General features: G+C 34.0%; 1 protein-coding gene across 5 annotated transcripts in view; it reads left to right on the top strand.

The window, feature by feature from the left end:
• Positions 1-20525, top strand: part of PCDH7 (protocadherin 7) — a 267542-nt gene that overhangs the window by 42393 nt on the left and 204624 nt on the right. The window contains exon 2 of one of the 5 annotated variants that reach the window (XM_063157759.1): positions 8477-9569. The exons of the other annotated variants lie outside the window; for them this stretch is intronic. Coding sequence (XP_063013829.1) covers positions 8477-8554 — 78 coding nt within the window. The 3' untranslated portion in view covers positions 8555-9569. Of the gene's footprint in view, positions 1-8476; positions 9570-20525 lie in introns of those variants that run through there. 5 annotated transcript variants of the gene reach the window in all.

A 20525-nucleotide genomic window follows, 5' to 3' on the forward strand; every position in this document is an offset into this window, starting at 1 on the left:
CTTCCCTTTGAAATAGAAGCCCCCACAAATAAATATCTGGAATTGTAACCAATCAGTCTTGGCTGGTGGGTTCTGCTTGCCAGCCAGGCTAGACACACTTTCATTGGTGCACGTGTGTCTCCTGAAACTTAATTGGGAAAAATATCTTGTCTTGTTCATCCCCCCTCGAAGATATGGGGCAGCCATTTAAACGTGTTTGACTCCTGAGTCCTACAGCTGGTAACATTCTGAGCAGGGGCAGCCATGTAAAACTAAACTGAACTATCCTTCTGTAACTTACCTGGACAGAAAAAAAGCCTTTGCCCTCTGCATATTACTTGTAATTTAATAGAAAATAAATGGAGACACATTCAGACTGATTTTGGGTCCTACAATAAAATTTTTGCTACTTCAATGGAAAAAGATTTTTTTTATTTTTGATCAAATATGAGAAAAAACCCAACCCTAAACACTAAACTAAACCAGTTTATAGTGTTTATTTAGTACTCTCATATGCAAATTCTGTGCCTATATTAATTTTCCATGAGGAATTTATGAGCAAAAGGATTATTATTTACCTAAAAACTGAAAGTGTGTGATATATACTATGTTCAAATCACCAGAGTGCAATCTAATGTGAGGTAATTCATCTGATCTTACAAATATTTGTATGCAACATTTATTGCTTTCCACTCTTCCGATATTTTTCATGTGAACTCTTAGCATGACAGCCTAATTTTGTATGTGACATTATTTCACACATATAACCGTTGTCAAATCTAGCTTAATTTTGGTCATTTTACATTTAATTTAAAAGCATGTCTAAGAAATTAAAGGTCACATCATAAACTGCATATTTTTTTCTTATGTTTATCTTCATTCTACATCATATATTAAAGACAGAAATAACTTTCTCCATTTCCATTAACAAAAAGTGAATAGAGAAGAAAAAGCTATTATTTGCAAAATGTAAAAAACCCCTATGATAATTTTACAGGCTTTAGTTAAACCAATCTACCATAGTGTACTCATAAGGCACATTATAAAGTAATCTCTTATTTGTTAGGAAACACCATACTACTCCTTGATAAAGATCTTCAAAAGTGGTTTAGAAGCATGGGATTTATGTTTCCTTTGAAAGGGGAGGCATAGATACAAAAAACCCCTTCTTGCTTTGAACTTAATTTTAGGAAAGTGATCAGTTGACAATACAGACAGGTTTATGGTATTGTTACAACAATTTAGTGTTTTGCATACATACAGCATCTAAGAAGAGCTCTCTTCTTTATAAACTTAGTTTATCATTATGATGCTTCCATAACATAAGTGATTATTCAGATGAATGTACAGACTAACTGAGAATTTGTACCTTTTAAAATCCCTTTGATTGTAGCTTGGAGGTGCATTTAGGAGGAACTCTGGAAGCCTAATTTTATGTTTTGTTTATTGAATAACACTCTCCTTTAATGTTGCTGTTTGAATCTGTATTTGACATCCATGTTTTCTGTGATCTGTTCAAACAGTGGGTTCAACCTATGATGTCTATTGTGACATTTCTTTTCAAATGGCTGGTAGGCTGGTGCAAGTGCTTTCTTTCATCTTCTGACATTTTATTCATAGGTGGTGGGTTTTTTTGGGTTTTTTTTTTTTCTTTTACTGGAACATCCCTACCAGGAGAGGCATTGCTGTGATCAGTGAGTTTTCTAGGCGAGAGTGATATCTACTTGTAATTTGGAATTTGATAGAAAGGCTGGTAGGTTTGTCATTTCCTGCCTAAGGATCTTGTACAGAACAGTTAAGCCAACTTCCCTACATCTTTCACTCTCCCTGCTTTTCATAACTTTTTATTTTAGTTCTGGCTGTTGTGTAAGTCTCTACTTTTAGAGCCCTACTGTACCTTTGGGATAATCTTCTTTGCTGCCTGATGGATGGAGTTTTATTTGCCCGAGAAGGATCCTTTCTGGCCTTGTATGTGTGAGTGGAAACCTTAGCAAGCAACAAATTTAATTGGCAGCTATCATTCTGTGTAGATTATACATTAGGCAATATTTTAAAAATTCTCCTTTAAAACAACCAAATATTAATACCTCTAAAAATAAAATTATATTAAAAAAAACATATTTGTCATTTACCTCAGCATTTTTTATATATTAGACACTGAAATCTTGCCATTCTTAATTTTCTTTCTGTCTTGGTGAGTACAATGTGATGGCTAGTGAAATTATAAATACATATAGTACTATGTTTGAAGTGTCAAAGGATCAGTAATAGAGAAAACAGATATTTTACTTCTAGGCAGATTAATTCTGGGACTTGGAATGTGTGTCCCCTGTTCAATCAATACAGTTTATTCTTTTCATTATTACCTTCAGTAGTAGGGGTAGACAATGATTTTATATACACTGACAGATAGGAGGAAGATGGAGATTTTAATACAGAAATATTCTTCATACTTGTCCACGAAGTAAAATCTCTCAAACTCCTTTTCAGAGTCTCAGCTGCACAGGTGTCTATCCCATGTAGATTCATGAGAATATATTTTTTTTAACGGAATAAATGATGAGATCAGAAAATTACAATGAGTGGGAAAAGGAGGGAGATGGGAAATCAGATGGAGAGATGTACAAAGTAAGGGTGTGGTCATCATCAGGAGAAAGTGCTCTGACAAATGTCAGCTGAGGTAGATGTTAAAGGGATGATTAAAAGAAAACTTTATTAAGCTATAGGAGCAAGGGAGAGAATCAGGACGATTATTACACTTGGAAGTGAAAGGTTATGTAGATGTGATAGAGATATACATGGGAAAAACAAAAGCTGGAAGCACCTGAGATGAAAGCAAAGCCAGGAGTCTGATGTATGTAAGTCAAGCAGGACCATATGGGTGTCAGCACAGAATTCTGAGTGATGCAGAGCAAAGCATGTCATGTCTTATTTTAAAAAAAAATCTGTTAGGAAAAAATAATAGGTACTGTTTTGTTGGAGAATAGCAAATACAGTATTTATATTTAAGTAGTGGAGAAGATGGAAAAGAAGAGATAAAGGTCTGAAAGTGTGACCTCATCTTTTATCAAACAGTTGAGCAGAGTTTATATGAAAAAAAATTAAGCTACTGACATAAAGAGCAAGGGAAGATAGCATGAAAATTGAAAATGCCTTTACTGCAAAGAGTTCATACAAACCAATCTGATAACTTTCTTTGAAAGGATAACCAATTTTCTAGACAAAGAAAATTTAGTAATCTCTCTCCTGGACTTCAGCAATCAGTTGATACTGTGCCACCTGGGAAATTATTTGTGCACCTGAGGAGGATGGGTACTACTAAAGGAATCAAAAAATATGTAAGAAATTCACTTAAATGAGATGAAAATTGGTTTTCTTGCAAAGGTAAGCATTATAAGAAGTTACTTGATTCAAGAGTCACTCTTAAGAACATTTTTGCTTTATATTGTAAAGCAAAATGAGTGTAAATGTAATAAGGAGACTTGATTACGGAACAAATAAAATCATGAGTTTTTGTGAGAATTAGATTGTGTTAAATGAAGGACTAGAAAACATTCTAGACTTTAGGAGTTAAGACTTAAAATAAAACAAGAAGAAGTTGTAAATTCAGTCAGGAAATAATGATAATGGGAGCAGTAGAAAAAAAGAAGAATTTAATAAATTAGGTGAGAGTTACTAGGAGCATTAGTGACACAACAAATTTATTTTTGGAATATAAAGCTGCATCAATTTTGGTGCTGCTGTGAAACAGACATAGTCAGGTCATTTGAGAAGTCATTAATGAGACTTCCTCTAAAAAATCATTTTGTTATTCTAGTCAATCATTTTCAGGAAGAATTAAGCTTACTTTTAAACATTCGGAAAAAGCTGTTTAATAACCATGGAATATAGACTTAGCTGTGGAAGAGAAGACTAAAAGGGCTTTGCCTATTCAGACTTAAGGCTCTGAGAGACGTGCTGTGGCAAGCTAAAATTGGATGGCAGAAGTTGTTATTATCCTCAAGGCACGGATACTTGAAGCTCTTTTGAATCACTTTGTGAACCACTGCTTTGTGTATTAGGGTAAACCAAAACTTTTACTTTCATACACCCGGCTGAGGGCTGCAACAGTACATGAGTTCTTTCATAGGCATGCCATATAATCCTGCCCTGAAGGCTTCAGTGCCCATCACAGGGGTGGAGCAGATGCCAAATATTCCTGCCTCTGATTTTAAGCCACTGCTACATTTACCTCAGAGCCTTGAGAAAGCAAGGGTGATTGTTCTTCATGAATATATTGGGAATAAATACCAGCAAAACTTATTAAACAGTAATACTGTCATAACAGCAAAAATGTACCACTATATGTTTAGTTTAGAAACAGAACTAAAAAAACAGATTTCAGCTCTCTGAGCTTGAGGTAGCATAAAAAATATCTTGATAGTTTTGAAATGGAACTTCATCTGTTCAGAATAATACAATTACACAGATATTTTCCTTCCAGTAAGTTTGTGTATTCCTAAGAAAAGGGAAAAAGAAAACAACAAAATGTGGGCCATGATTTTAAGGCCTGAGTTCCATACCGATGGATTAAGCTGTTAGTAGCATTATCTATGCCAGGATCAAGCTACGTTCTGTAAGCTGTTCAAGGAGCAGCACAAACTTCTCAGTGTGAGGTTTGCAGCAACAGAAGCATCTAAAGATATTGGTACTCGTGCTTCTGTTTTTCTGTGAACCCTTTTTTCTTGGCATGGCAGTATTGTTCAGTTTTTTAGGAGGCCGAGAGTCTCTGTGGCTTGATTGTAATAAATAAATAAATAAATAAATAAATTTTATGCTTGTATTGATGGGTTAAGAGGACAATTTTTTGTTTGGTTGGGGGTTTTGTTTGTTTGTTTTTGTTTTGGTAAGAACTAAAAAGATTTGTTTTGTTAAACTTGATTTATATAGCATGCAGAAATCAGTAGTCACAGAAAAAATATAACAAATTAAATTTAAATGAGGTTAGATGAGAATACAATCATGTTAAACTGTGTACTAAGTCTAGGTGTGTTGCCCATTAAAACTGTTGTCTTTAACTTCTCTTTTTTAAATTTTTATTTTCAAGATTATTAACTTTTCATAATATTTTAGACCATATTACAGAAATTTTAATTATCAAAATCTATGCATCCCTTTATGTAGAAGTCCTCATTAATTTCTTATTCAGAAAAGAACTGTTCATGGGCTCCTTTTTGCCCATTTTTTGTCTTATATGTGGCCTTTACATGTGTATACAAATGGCACAACATAAAAAAGTGAATATTTTATTTACTGCTTAATTTTCTTTTGTTTATTTAAGAATATTAAAATTAGGTTTCCTTATGTAACACTTACATTCTAAGGAAATACATTCAGTACAGTTTCTATAGTTCCTCATATCCTACTTTGATTTCTGTCACAAACTGCAAATGAAGCTACATGTGTATAAGAAGTTTAAAAATAGCTTAGAAGTATCTTGTGAAATGTAGCAGGAAATCTACGGAGATATATTTTTATCTGGCATTTTCTGCGGTGGGCAAAAATGAGCATGTTGTGCCTTTCAGTTCCGTTCAAGAATGTTGCAGAAACTTGTAATCTGTCACATTTTTAGTCATGTGTACATGTCAATCAGATGAATATATAATATATATTGCAATCACAACAAATTTGCAGACAGAGATGAAGTTCTAAGAATAAAGTGAAATGAGTGGCAAAAGCCCTCCACAATAAAACTGTACTTGCAGAAGTTAATAATTTTGAGTTAGCAGCAATATATTATGGCTGGGATCACTAGACTCTGTTAAAGTGTGACTTCTCACTTATTTAATGAAAAATAATTACAATTAATGGCAAATATATATCAATAATGCTAAAAGGTCACTTCCCAATGGCAATGAATATGTAACTTAAGGAAAAAGGAGAAACAGAAATAAAGATCAATAAATAAATTTCAGGTGAGTTCTACAATAATTTTTATGTACTGCAGCGTTGAAATTCTGGAAGAAATGTCCCATTGAAATATTCAGGAAAAATAATTGTAACCTATAAAGAAATTATGTGAAATTATGCCTATGCTAAGCAGGTGTACTCAGCATGTAATAAGAAACTTCTAGGCCTATATTTTAGCATTTTGGACTGGATTAGTGGAGAGTTGCAAGCATCTTGCTCTTGACAACTGAAACAGTGACTATCCATTCTTCATTTAACTCTGGTGTATGTGCATTTTTGTGAAAGGTAATGGAAGGAGGAACAAGACAAGGATCATGTCTTTCATGGAAATTAGCAAGATTCATGGGACTTAGCAGGAGTCTTCAACTGCCATAGAAAAAATGAGGAAAAGGAGCACCTAATTGAACAGAAATTTAGGAAGAAAAGTTAATTTTCTAATTATTTTCTGTCCATCTTTATGTATGGATGCATCCACTAATGACACAGAGCATGGGGATGTGATTTGGGTGTGAATTTGTCTTCAGTCTAAGTCTGGAGTCCTTCTGTACATATTTCTGAGCATTTTGAAGCATTGATTTGTCCCAGCTTTGTCTTTAGATTGTCATGTAGTGTGTGGCACTTGAGGTGCAGGTGCAAGCCTTCCATCAGCTTGCTCTCTGTGCCTGCAGTGTGTGCCAAAGATTGGCAGGTGATGCAGACTTTGTGGCTGGTTTGGATGTAAAGTAAAGAGGCACAACAAATTGCACTGTCATCCTTGCCTTTGTATGCTGCAGGTAATATAGACACACACACACTCTGAGATTTCCACTATTGCCTGAGATTTAATGATATAATATATTGCATTTCTGATAAAAAAGATTGAGCATTTTGTCTCTCACGCGCCAGGTAATTTGTTTTGCTTGTTTAAGCTTTTCTCTCATGATTTATGCCTTGATTTGTTAATTAAAAAAAATAGACTAGTATCAGTATCTTTGATACAAGAAAGGTCTGATTATAGAAGGTATATGTTACATCTATGAATATTTTTTACCTCAGAAATATTTTAGGAATGCACCAGATGCTCACAATTGTGTTTATATTTTGGAGAAAAGTATTTAAGATACATGTTAACAGATCCCTGTTCATTGCATACTGGACAAGTCTACTATTCCAGTGAATGTACTCTCCTTGAAGTTAGCCAAACTTAATTTTTATATAAATTTGAACAGCCGTTAAGTTAGTAATTTTGAGGTACTCGATGAACTTAAATGAAAGATACAGATAGATCTATAAAAATAGCTAGGTAGGTAGGTAGGTAGGTAGATAGATTATCTGTATTTTTATTGAATGTTTTGGGCTATTTAATGTTCTTGCTGCTTTGTCAAATTAAGTCAGTGTAAATTGAACAAAGAGATTTGTATATAATTTGGTTGGTAATATTAAAGAAATTTACTAAGGTGTAAATATATTCCTTCTACAACCAAAAGAGAATGTTTTGCTTGCTTGTCCCAGGTGGCTTCCTGTAAGAAGATCATATTTAGATTGAGGAGCAGACATTATTATTTGAGGACATTTAGGAGTCTTTTATGGATAATGTTCATAGAGGAAAAGATGTTTTATAGAGATGCTTGACATTGGTATCCTACTTTTGTGTAACTTGGTTTTAAATTTACATGTGTGTAACATATTACAAGAAATGATTCATTAAAATAAGGATGCAGTAGTCAGTGACGTAAAATAAATATAAATTATTAATAATTCAACAGTACTGGAAAAGCTGAAAAGACTGATGAATGCCAACCAAATGTGTTATGTAACTACCAATAATGGGTTAATTTTTTTTTTTTGTGTGGATGACCCAATTCCAAATGATATTTTAAGTCTTGTTTCTGAAGAATACATTGGACAGAAACCTTCACTGTTTATCACTAGATGTGCATGTCTATTTAGTGTCTCATTTCCTTCACAAACATATTGATCAAAGTGAGTCAAAGGAAGAAAGTTCTTCCATAGTTCTCCATTTTCTTTATGTCCACCTTAGAGTAAGACAGTTGATATCTGGCATTTTGAAGAATGTAGATGTTCATAGAACTGTAATTGTATACTGTATGTTGCCCACTCCATTTTATCTGGGGGTTGGGTGAGAGAGATGAAGGAAAAGAGGAGTTGCCTGTTTGTTTTCTTGTAAAATTCCCATTTTTTGCTTCTTTCAATTCTCTGTACTGCACTATTAATCCCCTCATTTAATGGAGAAGAGTTATGCTCATCACTGATACCTGTGACATCTATATTTTTTTTTACTCTGTCTGCAGTAACTCTGAGTAAGAAAGGGAAGAATTTATAAATCACTCAAATTTATCTATAATTTAAAACCAGCCTGTTTCTAGGCACGTCTGTATGAAACAGACAGTTCTAACTGTCTTTGCTGCCAAAATACTTATTCTATGGAATGTGTTTGGATCTAAGGAAGAGTTTTTTGCTCACTAGTGAGATCCATGGTAGAGGATTAAGTCAGCCAAACCCTACTCACATCCCAGTAAGCAGACATATATTTCTGTATTTTTTGTAGGTGGATACAGTGCAGACCACGCAGCACCCTGGCCATATTGAGGAATCATGTAAAATGAATGTATGTGCTCGTAAGTGAATTATTTATGAACTGACACTCCAACTCCAAGGGACGTTGGATCACAAAATCCATGAACTCTCTTTACTCTTATGTTAAGACATTGATTCCCAGGGGGCAGGGTTGCTGCAGAACTAAGTGCACCTTTAAAGGAAAGCTATTAGAAAAACAAAACAAAACATGGTAAAGCATGATAAAAACTGCTTGAAACAAGAGATTCAGATTACATTTTGGATGCATTTGAAGAGACATTAAATGGAGAATGCAAAGAAGCAAGAATCCAAAACAGGAAAACAAATGGTACATAGAAAGGTTTGGTAAGCAGAACTGATGGTAAGTGGAGGAAGAAGATCAAATACCATCTAATTCAGGAGTATGAATAGGATGAAAGCACTCACCATTTTCTTCTTTGTCCTATCTTTGAAAGGACTGAAATTTGATTAGATGATTTGTTGAATTAGTAACTGGGAGATGAGTGTGAACAAGGTTGAATTTTCAGTGTTTGAATCAATGAAATATTTGTGGTTTGATGAAAAAAAAACCAACAAAAAAAACCAACCCTGATAATATGCTAGATAAACAAAGAAAAAATATACCTCAGGACTGAAATTCTGGAAATCTAGAAAAAGTCTCAGTATTTGAAAATCTTTGACCTTCTCAGGGACGTGAGGGAGAGTGTGGAAGAGGATTCAAGTCAAGTGACATAAGGTCCTTCAGATTTTGCTGAGAGAAATAGCTCTCAAAGGAAGTTGAGGTAGATACAAAGAAGAAACCAAACATGCTAAATGACTATCAGCAAATAGGGAAATCAACAGCCACTCACATGGTGAACATAGAGATTGGTTGCTAAAGACAACTGAATTCACTTGGCTAGAGCACTTTAGACTAGAATAATTGTATCAAGGATTGTATAAATGCCAGTATCAAAATCATATATACAGAAAATCTCTAAATCTGCAGTCACTACTAAGTTATATGCACCACATATAAACAAAGACTATAGTGCCAACTCCAATTTTATATGTGTGTGTGTATATATATATATATACACATATACACCAATTTTTATATTCATTTTATATATGTATTTGGATATTACTCTATATATCAGCTTATGATTTAGAGAAAGGCTGAATATTTCCTCCTAAATAATTTATTTAGGAGTATCCTTCATCGTAAGAAGCAACTAAAAAGGATATTTGAATAAGAATTTTCCAACAAGGTTTTTTTCTTAGGAATAAAGCATAACTTCAGCCCATTGAAGTTTGTGATGTAAATCTGGTATAGCTGTGTGAGAAAATGACATGATATTTGTAACAAGAATGTATGTTGTGACTTGCCTTCATGGTATGGCTTTTCAACTGTATGAACAAAAATACTGAAAAATGCTTTTTCTCTCCTGATTGTTATGTGTTTATGTCTGAATTAGCTCATCCTTTGTGTTTATCCCTTCAAAACTGATAGTCTGCCACTCTTTCCCATTTGGAGTAATTAGTTCTGAGTGGAGGAATTTATGATACAGTAGGGGCTTTGACCTCTTTATTGTACTGAGATATATTATCAAACTTCAAAGTCAGTAGGCTGCTACCACATTGATTTTGTTTTCTGTGAACAAAATCAATGAGCAAAATTAAAATAAAAAAATCAATTTTTTCATTTTTGAATTGATTCAGGTTTTCTATGGACAGTGTTTATTTAAACTTGATTGCTAGTCTGGAACTTCAGTAATTCTACATGGAAGAAATTATTAATAAAATAAACAAAGAAAATTAAAATTAAGACATGCAGGAATAAGAAAGAAAAAGATGCAAAAAAGATCAAGAAAACCACTTGTTTGGGAATATCAATAAAGATTGGTGCCAATATCTTTGTCAAAAAAAATCAGCACACAGGTTGCTTCTTTTGCATTTTCTATCCTTTTTCCTTAGCTCAATTGATGGTTAGAAATAATGTATGAAATACCTGCAGTCCATGGACCATATTTTGTGAGAGCATTTCAGAGCGTTTGCAAATCTTACCTAAAGATGAGAGAAAAAAAGGGAAAAAACCACCAAAATATTTAAGATGTAACATTTCACAGAAATAAATACACTAAGTACGCAAATATATTTGTGAAATTTTCAGCCTTTTTCGGAATATAGACCTTATCTTAGAAAAAAATTTCAATGTGGAACATGTCAAGGCATTGTTAAGTACCTCTGATCGGATTCTTATCTCAAATATAGCAATTTTATTTCAATAAAATTATTCTTCAACTGGAAATGAAATCAAAATTGCGTCTTCTGTGTTCATTGCAATTTCATTCTTCTGTATTTAATTTTCTGGTCAGAAGCAATTGCCAAGAAAGAACCCTTTAAAAAAAATTGTGGAACTACTCTAATTTTCAGATTTCAGAGAGTTCAGCAGTCAAGCAATTTGTATGGAATAAAAGCAGTTTTATATTGCCTCCTGCTACAACACCACTGAGGAAAGGGCAGCAAAACAGTGGGAGACCAAATGAAGTTTTTTTTCTTCTGTTATATCAACTTGCAAGATACTGGGAGCTTCAGAATTGCAAGGGGTAATATAGCTTTTATGAACTATTTCTTTCCTCTTTGCCTCCCACGGCTGCTTCATTGATGGCTAGTGTCTTTTTTATGTCAGAATGAGGGAGTGAAAGATATTTGTGACAAGTGACATTCTACTTTCTGTTTGCTGTTGTCCTGCTTGGATGAGAGAAAAAATACATCCATCTGACCCTCATTTTCCTATATTTTAGGAAGTGGTTAATTTAGAGCTTTTAAAGACAAATCTGCATTGTCTTATTCATATGACCAGGCCAAATATACCCAGAGCTTTGTTGTATGAGACCAATCTTTTTCCAGTATCACTTTATTTTCAATTGTTTTATACATGAACACTAAAGAACAAGATATGTCAGTAGAAAACTATCAGGCAAGTTGTGATATGCAACTTTTTCAGCTAGTTACAAAACAAGTTAGATAAATTATTAGTAGGGATATTATATGAAATGGCAACCACTGGGAAAGGGAGCCGAATGGCACAAGATCCCTTTTTCTCTTCTTAATGGTTCTACTTCTGGTGAATGTGTACTGTCACAATTTGTAGAGGCACTCTCAGTGATGCCAAACATAATTTTACATATAAACTTGGTGCAAGTTTACCTAGCTTAATCCTTTAGTCTAGGTTTGACAGATAGTTTAGCAAGCTGACTACTACCAAAATGGAAGACCATTTCTACTGCACCATTCATTCTCAGGGTTAACAACACAATTCAATTTAAGTAAATTGTTTTTGCAAAGGCTCATAAGCAATTTAAAACCTTCACCTGAGATTCCTCAAGCTTATAAAATAACTCTGTCTCTTCCTGTAAGCTTCATATAGACCCATAAGAACAGATTGTTGGATTTACCCATTCACCATTTAAAAAGACTGGACAATCCATGCTTTAACCCGTTACTCATTTTGCTCTTTCAGAGTCATTCAATAGACTGAATTTTGCTGAGCTAGTAAAAGATAGCTTTGTACTCTCAAATGCACCAGCTATATTTAAATTTCCAATGTATACTTAATTATGCATTCTTACAAACTCAGTATTATCTCCCTTTTCATTGGGGAAAAATTAAGCTATTGTGCTTGCAGACATTATATCTGACATTTGACATTTCATTTAGGGAAAACTATAAATATGTGAAATGCTGTTCCATCTTCTATTTTGTCCTCTATATTTTATCAGAATCTACATTAAGAGATGGCAATTATGACAAGTGTTTTAAATCCTTTCTCTCACCATGATCGTGTCTGCAATTTCACTGTTTAGCAATGAGCTCTTTGTTTTTGTTGGAATGTGTTCCTGAAATATCAAGAAGCCACAATTGAATTCTATTCTCCATCATACCCCAGTAGGTTGCCATTTCAGCAGTGAGTTTTCCTTTGATCTGCAGTTCCTAGGAATGGCATCTATCACAGGAAACCAGTTTGTTGCCCTTTCTAAGGGATTTATGGTGCTAATGAGGGAGAAAAAAGAAAAGGTTTGTTATGACTCCTGGCAGTTACCACAGAGCCCTCAATATTCTTCAGTGGTGGAATTCAAGAAAGGCATTAATGTTTCTACATTCAGTTTAAAATTAATTATCTTCCAAATCAGATTAGTTTTCACATTGAAACAGTCTTATTCTAGCCTAGTAACACTATTTTGAATAGCAACTGCCAACCAAGCTAATTAAAATAATTAATTTTTTTATTATTTACTTCTATAAATACTATATTTATTTATATATTATCTATTGGAAATATGACAGAGAAAAATGTTCTACAGGAGTTTAATAAACCTGATTATGCTCTATAGCCTATTTTATCAGGCTTAATTATCTGTTTGTGTTACATTTTGCAGAATTTTTATTCAGGAAAGCAGGATTTTCAATTGGCTTTTGACACAAAATAACCTTTCTTTAAACTGTGAAACTCTGGGCAGACAATTGTTTCTGGATAAAAGGTATCACTTCCTGACTATTGTCTAGAGCAATTTTATTTTAGCAAGCACAAGCAAAAGAGTGGTATATAAACTAATTAACCTCGTAAGAAGCGTGGGCAGAGTTCGATATCATGAATGTCCATCTGCTTTTCCTTTTTACTCTCAGAAGAATGATCATTGTCCTCTGCTTTCCAACCCTGTATTGTCAGAATGGTAGAAGCACACAGGGAGTAAAGATAACTCTGGCCGGTCTCAGCTTTCACCTCCAAAAAGGGAGTTAGCATGTAGCCAGTTGTACAGGCATGATTTTAACAGGTGAATTATGAATTTTGTAAAGTTTGGCATCTCACCCAGCTGCATAGTGTTACAATCAGTAGGAAGTAGGCATATGTGGGCACCATTTCATTCAGCCTAAGTTGTTTTTTTCTAATATTCAGGATGAAACTTATTTTGGTGTCTCTCAGTCTACAGAGAGACCTAATCTCAGGGGAATTTTATGTGTTCAAGCTCAAAATCTTTCTGCATCTAGTGTCAGTTAACATGGAACACTTTTAAGCAGAAATGTCTCAACACACTTGGTTTGTTTTAGCATACATTTAATGATAGAAGACAGTTTGTATATGTGACTGTACTGACATAACAACACCATTTTCATGGAGGGGCAGAAAATCAGTCTACCTGTTGGAGAGCTAGAAACCAGAAAATTCAATCTCTGTTCCTAGATCTGCCACTAGTACCCACTTCTTTGGGGTTACAACTGTGAAAAGGGTGATTTTCATTGTCTCAGTCAGAGAAAATGCTTTGATCCTTATTTTTTTTTTTTGGTGGATTACTTACAAGGTATAGTAATGAGATCCATAGAAATGTCTGCAAAGAGTATTATGGTGTTGTAGAAATCCTTCAATATCTTCCATTTCACTGAAGATGGGAGAACTGTTTTCAGAGCAAATCTTTTTTTTTTTCTTCTTAGCAGCTGCAAACTGCCTCCTGGCCAAAGTGCTTGAAAGAGATATTAATTTTCATCACTATGTATATGGGACAGTTATATATATACATATACATATACATCTATCTATCTATCTATCTATCTATCTATCTATCTATCATCTATCTATCTATCTATCTATCTATCTATCTATCTATCTATCTATCTATCTATCTATCTATCATCTATCTATCTATCTATCTATCTATCTATCTATCTATTCATCTATCTATCTATCTATCTACTTATCTATATATGTTTCAGTGCACTTTTGTCCAAAAATGCTTTGGATTTAACCACGCTGCAATTAAGAAAAAAAAATTTGCAGGTTACATTTTTTATGCTTAAATATTCTAATATTATTAAAATTTATTATTAAATTTACATTTTATGTTGATTTTGAATAGATGCCACATCTGTTTTTATATAAGTATTTAATGACTGTGAAATATGAATATATTGACATGGTTAGTGGGTAAAGTTTTCCAACAAATTGAGGAAAAGACATGGAAGTAACCAATTCAATAGTATTGTGAAACCATTGATTGTATACTCAGTGCTGGTAGTGACACAAGGATACATGAGCTTTGTCCTGAGAAACTGACATTATAAAGAGAAAACTAGACAAGCTGTGGAAGATTCAGTGTTTTTCTTGTTGCCTTTATCCTGCTTCCATCCCTCATTTTGAAATACTCCCCGTGGACAGCATTAAAAAGTTGTGAATTAAAGCTCCAGGGAGCCTGAAAGCAGCAGCTATAGGCAGTGTTGTGGAATAAAAAGGGTAGACTTCCTGATGCAATTAGTCAGGTGTTTCCTATGCATGATAAAGAGTTTATAGTGCAAAGAAGATGGTGAAAGAAGAATGGAAATTGTACAGTTACATGTGGCTGTAAAATTGATGTCGTGTCGTGACACCATGTCATTCTCAGCTTCTTTTCCAGATGCTTAAAAGTATTTGAATTCTGAGGATCTCACAGAGATAAGGAGTTGATAATTGCTGGTTACCTGTTGAGTTCGGTTTTTGATCTTTCAGGGAAGATCAGTTTAAATATTTTTATTAATCTGACTATAGCTCTTGAGCAAAGCTTGTGCCTTTCTCATGTACAGGCATTGGATCATTCCTAAAGTACTTGAATGAATGCGGGGAGCTAAACCTAATAAAATCTCTAGTTGTAGCCTCTAGTTTTCCTCTATTTTTCTTACATTGATGATGTTGATTTCTGGCATTAATATTGAAATAATGAAAAGATAAAGACATAGGTGCAGCACTAATAAACTGTTTTTAAAGTTTTAATCTCCCATTTAAAAAGGGGATTTAATTTCCAAATACAGCATTAGATTTTAAATATGACAAAATTTCATTTTGTACTGTGTTGTGGAACACTTCTGTGCAGCCTTCTGCACTTTGCTTTTAATCATTCTCACTGAAATTAGAACTGTCAGTGAGAAGCACCAGACAGATTTTGATTTCTCTTGAAAAGTTATTTTGGATAGATAACTTTTGAAAAATAGATGTTATTTTTAAACATGTCTTTAGGGTGATTTTTTATATTAATTTTTTGTACTTTTGGTTGAGTTTGTGGCTTATTTTAATAAATGTCAATGTAAAAAGTTATTTCAGAAAAATAGGATTTATAGCTATGGGAGGTCAGACAGTAATGTCAGAATCTCTGCTTTACAGAATTCATTACTGTAAGTAATGATGGAAGATGATACATTACCAAGTCTTGAAAAAAGGCAGAAGATTTTTGAACTGCCATTTAGTCCATTAACTTTCTAGAATCCCCTTGATATTTTTTTTAGATTTCTGCTTATATATAATACATGCATACAACAGGACGTATTTCTATCTTATTGCCTACTTCAGTAGAGGCTGCAATTATACCATGAGCTGCATTAATTTCAAATGAATTTTCTGTTTACTACATAGAACTGGGAGGTGGGAATTGGGGAACTTGTTTATGACACTGACCTACTATCCTGGGATGAAAGAAGCCACCTTAGATCTCTGTGCCTTGACTGTCTGGTGTATGAAATGCATGTAGGGCAGCTTACATTGCAGTACATGGTAAGAACTGCTCAGGTAAATTCTATCCATAATACATGAGTGTCAATGGGAATTTGCTGATTTATGCCCTACCATAAAATTTAGGGAAACTCTTCACTTCCATATGTGCAGTGTTTTTAGATGCTGGAGTTAAAAAATTAGAATCATGAGGTCTGGCATAATGATTTCAGCTTTGCCATTATCAGAATAATAATTTTTTCTCCTATTAATATGATGGGAAAAAAGAGCAGAGAATTATCCTTAAAATATAACCATTTCATTTTTTGCATAATTCATTGGAAATATACTAAAACATTTCTCTTATAGTACACCAGCTCTGCTGGATTTGTGGTGTTCTGGCCATGTTGAACTGCACCAGGAGAGACTTATAGTGACTATTATAGTTCGTGTAGGAAATAGTGTTGAATTTTCAAATATCTTTCCTATTGCTTACTCCAGTGATTAACTCTTTGGAACAATATGACCCTTAAGTGTAGCTACCAGACAGATGGACAGATGGTTGTCCACAGCTCGCAATAACCAGTGTGAATTCAGCCAGGTGTCAGCTAGGAAGATTCTGGACATCTGTATCATCCCTCTGGCTTATTCATCTGTCTCCTAGGGCCTGTACAGATGCACCAGCTGCTTCCCTGCATGCCATAACCAGGAAAGACATGGCAATTGGAATTCTTGTCCCCAGACATGGATTTCAAGGGATGGAACACAACTGGATTCATAACTCACTGTGTGAACTTCATGATTTTTTTGTACACCAACAGACTTTATGTTGCACATATCTAATACCTAAGTACATACCCAAACTTTCATAATACTTTGCAGTACTGCATTTTAGGACAGAATATAAATATGGCAAATCTCTATTTTTAGGGAAAAGTAGAGTGAATAATGTTACCTGAAGAAGTACTACTATTTAAAAAAAATGGAAGATTAAATTATCACTAGATCTTTTGATACTTAGCTCTGCAATCCATTGAAATTCTGCTGAAGAGATTTGTACTTTGTGTGGATGGAATGGTTGCCAATCATTCTTCACTCATCTATTATCTTATTCAAATTAATACTGATAAGCTTGAAAAATCATAAGTAGCTTTAGCCACTCTGTAATCTGCTTTTAATAGAAATAGGAATGGAATATAGCCCATATGTTAACCTGGATGATCTATCTTGAATTATTTCTGGGATAAGATCAAATACATACCTGAGTTTTGGTTACATACCCAATCTCAAATTATTTTCATTACAAAATAAAATCTCCTTTAAATGCACTTATGCTGAGGCCATCTGTTAATTTCATAAACCCTAGAGCCTCATCCTAAGTTTTTGTACTGAATAAACCATTCCTACACTACCTTACCATGGAGGTCATAACATCAGAGGAGGAAATTGTGAGATGAGCTTGGAGTGCTGCATACTGGAGTGAAAGGATGAACAGCATTTGACTTTTAAAAGTCTTCTGACTCAAGGAAGTCAAAGGAAAATGCAAGTCAGTGACTTCAGGAGGGTTTGAATCAGGATTTAGTGTGGTAAACTGTCAAATTGTCTGACGTTATATATGACTAGGTGAGGATAAACAGTATGCTACTTCATAGAAAAGACTTCCAAATAATGGTATCAATCTACTATAGAAAAATAAAATACTTTGTATTTTTACTAAGTGATGGGTTTCTGTTAATTGAAAGTGTAGGTAATTTCAGACAGAGAGAGAGAAAAAGGGGATTTAAAAAAAAAAATCTAATATTAACCCCCCTTGGGGTTTCAGACTTGTGTTTGAAACAATAGTCCTATGTTCCTGTTTCTGAACTAGTCATTAAGAAGAATATACAGCAGAGAAATCATAATTTTGACTTCCCTTTATAATTATGGATCCATATCTGTATTACACTGTCAAGAGAATACTACAGCTGCTTAAAAAGAAGCCTTGCTCCAGCAGTGAGAAAGCTGCACATCATGTATTAAAGCTAACAGCAAGCATGCAAACCTTAAAATTATTTATCACCAGGGTGGTGTTGGGGCACTTCTAAACCAGAGGGTTCCAATCAAGCTGTGTGAAGTCTGCAGTGATAGGAAGGAACATTTTTCTGATTGTCAGAAGGTGCTATGGGCTCAAAGTTTGCTTTTGCATTTCAATGGCAATATGAAATGCTGTGAAAATACAGAATCTTAATATGTATAAAAATTCCTCATATTATTTTTTTATCTTATAGAATCCAGCCAGTTTAAAATACAGGAAGTAATTACATTTCCTTAAACTGTTTTATTAAACTTGATTGATTTCCCAGAGATATTGCTACCTGTCACTGAGAGCTGTTGCTGTGACAATTGTTTATTGTGGTGTAACAATAGCATCACATTCCTTGGAGTAATATGTGAGAATTGGATAACATAATGGACTTCCAGGGCCTTTGTGAAACACCATTTTCTCCTTTTGCTCATTTTGTATTAAATAAGTACCAGCCTGTGTTTGTGGGTTAATATATGCATACCATTTGGAATGTAGTTAGTGACATTATGTAATTCACAGATGTTTTATTATTCATAGTACTGTGCATTCATAGCTCTCTGTAGTCACTCTTGTGCAAAAAATCTAATGAGAGAGAGTCTGTGTGTGTTTTGCTGCTTCTTTAGTCTTTTTAAATTCTCATTCACTCATTCACAAACAGAGGGATGTGGTACCCTTTCCTGCATTTTGACTCATAGCATGGAAAGGATTAAAAATACGGATTTCTCATAATTCGTGCATGTTTGTTTCCCACCGTAAAAACACAGGGTAGGACACAAAATATCCCAAGATCTTATATTTCCACTGTAATTGCACTCCACTGTAATTTATCCCTATGAGAGGAGGTGGTTAGTCTAAGTATTAGATAAGGATTTTATGTACATTTTTTATAGGCATAAATGAAATCACACTGTTACAGACAGAAGTGAACTAAAGAAAAATGAGAAAGCTCCTCAGTTTCTGTTGTTGTTATCTTAAATCATGTTAGAAATGCTTTCTCCAGCGGGTTTACCAATTCACTTTCCTTGATTTCATCATCTGATCAGCACCAGACCACTAGCTGATGAAAGAGAAAGTCCTTGTTACTGATTGCAGTGGCATTAATCATTTTCTATTAATAAAAGCCCATAGTGTCTCAGTGCAGTAGTTCTGCTGAAGAACTAATAAATCATAAGAATTAAATAATCTTCAAAAATCCTTACTGGAATCAGAATTTTTATTCAGAATTTTGATACCCCTTTTTTAAAACCTCTTTCTTTATTTTCTTATGAGTTTTTTCTTTTTTTCTCCCCCTGTTACTCATGCATTCTTTGTCACATATTTTTGAACCAGCTTTTACCTTTATCCCTTTTTGGAATGTGCAACCATAAACCCTTTAATTGTTTTTTCCTATTAGCATATTTATCATTATTTTATTGCATGTTATAATATCCTTTTAATTATTACAATGAAATATAGTAAATCACTTGGTAAAAAATTATTCTCACTTAAATATTCAGTTCTTTAGATTTAGTTTGTGTGTTTTTTACATACAGTGGCAAGTTTTTTTGGATTGTGTTTTTTCCCTTTTTTCTCTCTTTCTCCATGGGAAATTATTCTTCCCTGGGAATGTTTTTGGTGAAAATTGAATCTCCCTGTGCTTAGGTTCCCTGGTGTACAGGTCTGTCATCTCTGACTACCTGACTTTGTGGAAAAGAAAGTTGTAGTCCTATGTAGTTTAACCTATCTCTCACTAATATCTTGCAGGAAAAACAAACCAATTTTTAATGTTCCAGCTTTCTTTGTTGGGCCAATGATAGCCTTGCCTTCACAGAGCCTTGGATCAGTATTAGGAAAGTAAATAACTTGAATAAAAAAATCTGACACTTTTGTAAATGCAGTACTTTTCCACTTAAAGTGTTTTGAAACTATGCTTCCGATTTATTTAATATTCAGTCATTCACTTTGAAGTTCTATTCATTTATATACCACTGCAGTAAATACACATGTAAACCCCTTAAGAGCAAAACATAAACTTCAGTCAAAATGCTGATAAGGAGAGTGCTGACAAACCCCAGGAACACAAAGACTAATGTAAAATCTGAGGCAGAGATGGAAAAGTTGAGTTTCTGTCACATTTAAGAGTTAGTGTAAGAAGGTGTTAGGAAAGTGATATTTTTTAAATCACCCATGTCCAGTGATTGTTATTAATGTGAAATATGCTCGTGAACACATTCTTTGTTCTGTGCTACTATTCTGGCTTCCCATGACTGTGTTAGTGGTTGGCAAGCTGCACTCTTCATTCTGGATGGAGTTACAATATTCCAACTTGGTTTTCAGAGCCGTGTCCCCTTTTTAGTGTTTCTAACAGAACTTTGATAATGGGATGGTTGGGTCCAAAGCCCCACTTTGAAGTCTAGCAGTGGTCCATGTTTAAAATTTTTAAGACAAAACTTGCTGAACTTTCTGTTCTTGCCGAATAGAAGG

This window comes from Melospiza melodia, chromosome 5 (assembly GCF_035770615.1).
Source record: "Melospiza melodia melodia isolate bMelMel2 chromosome 5, bMelMel2.pri, whole genome shotgun sequence".
NCBI classification, from domain to species: Eukaryota; Metazoa; Chordata; class Aves; order Passeriformes; family Passerellidae; genus Melospiza; species Melospiza melodia.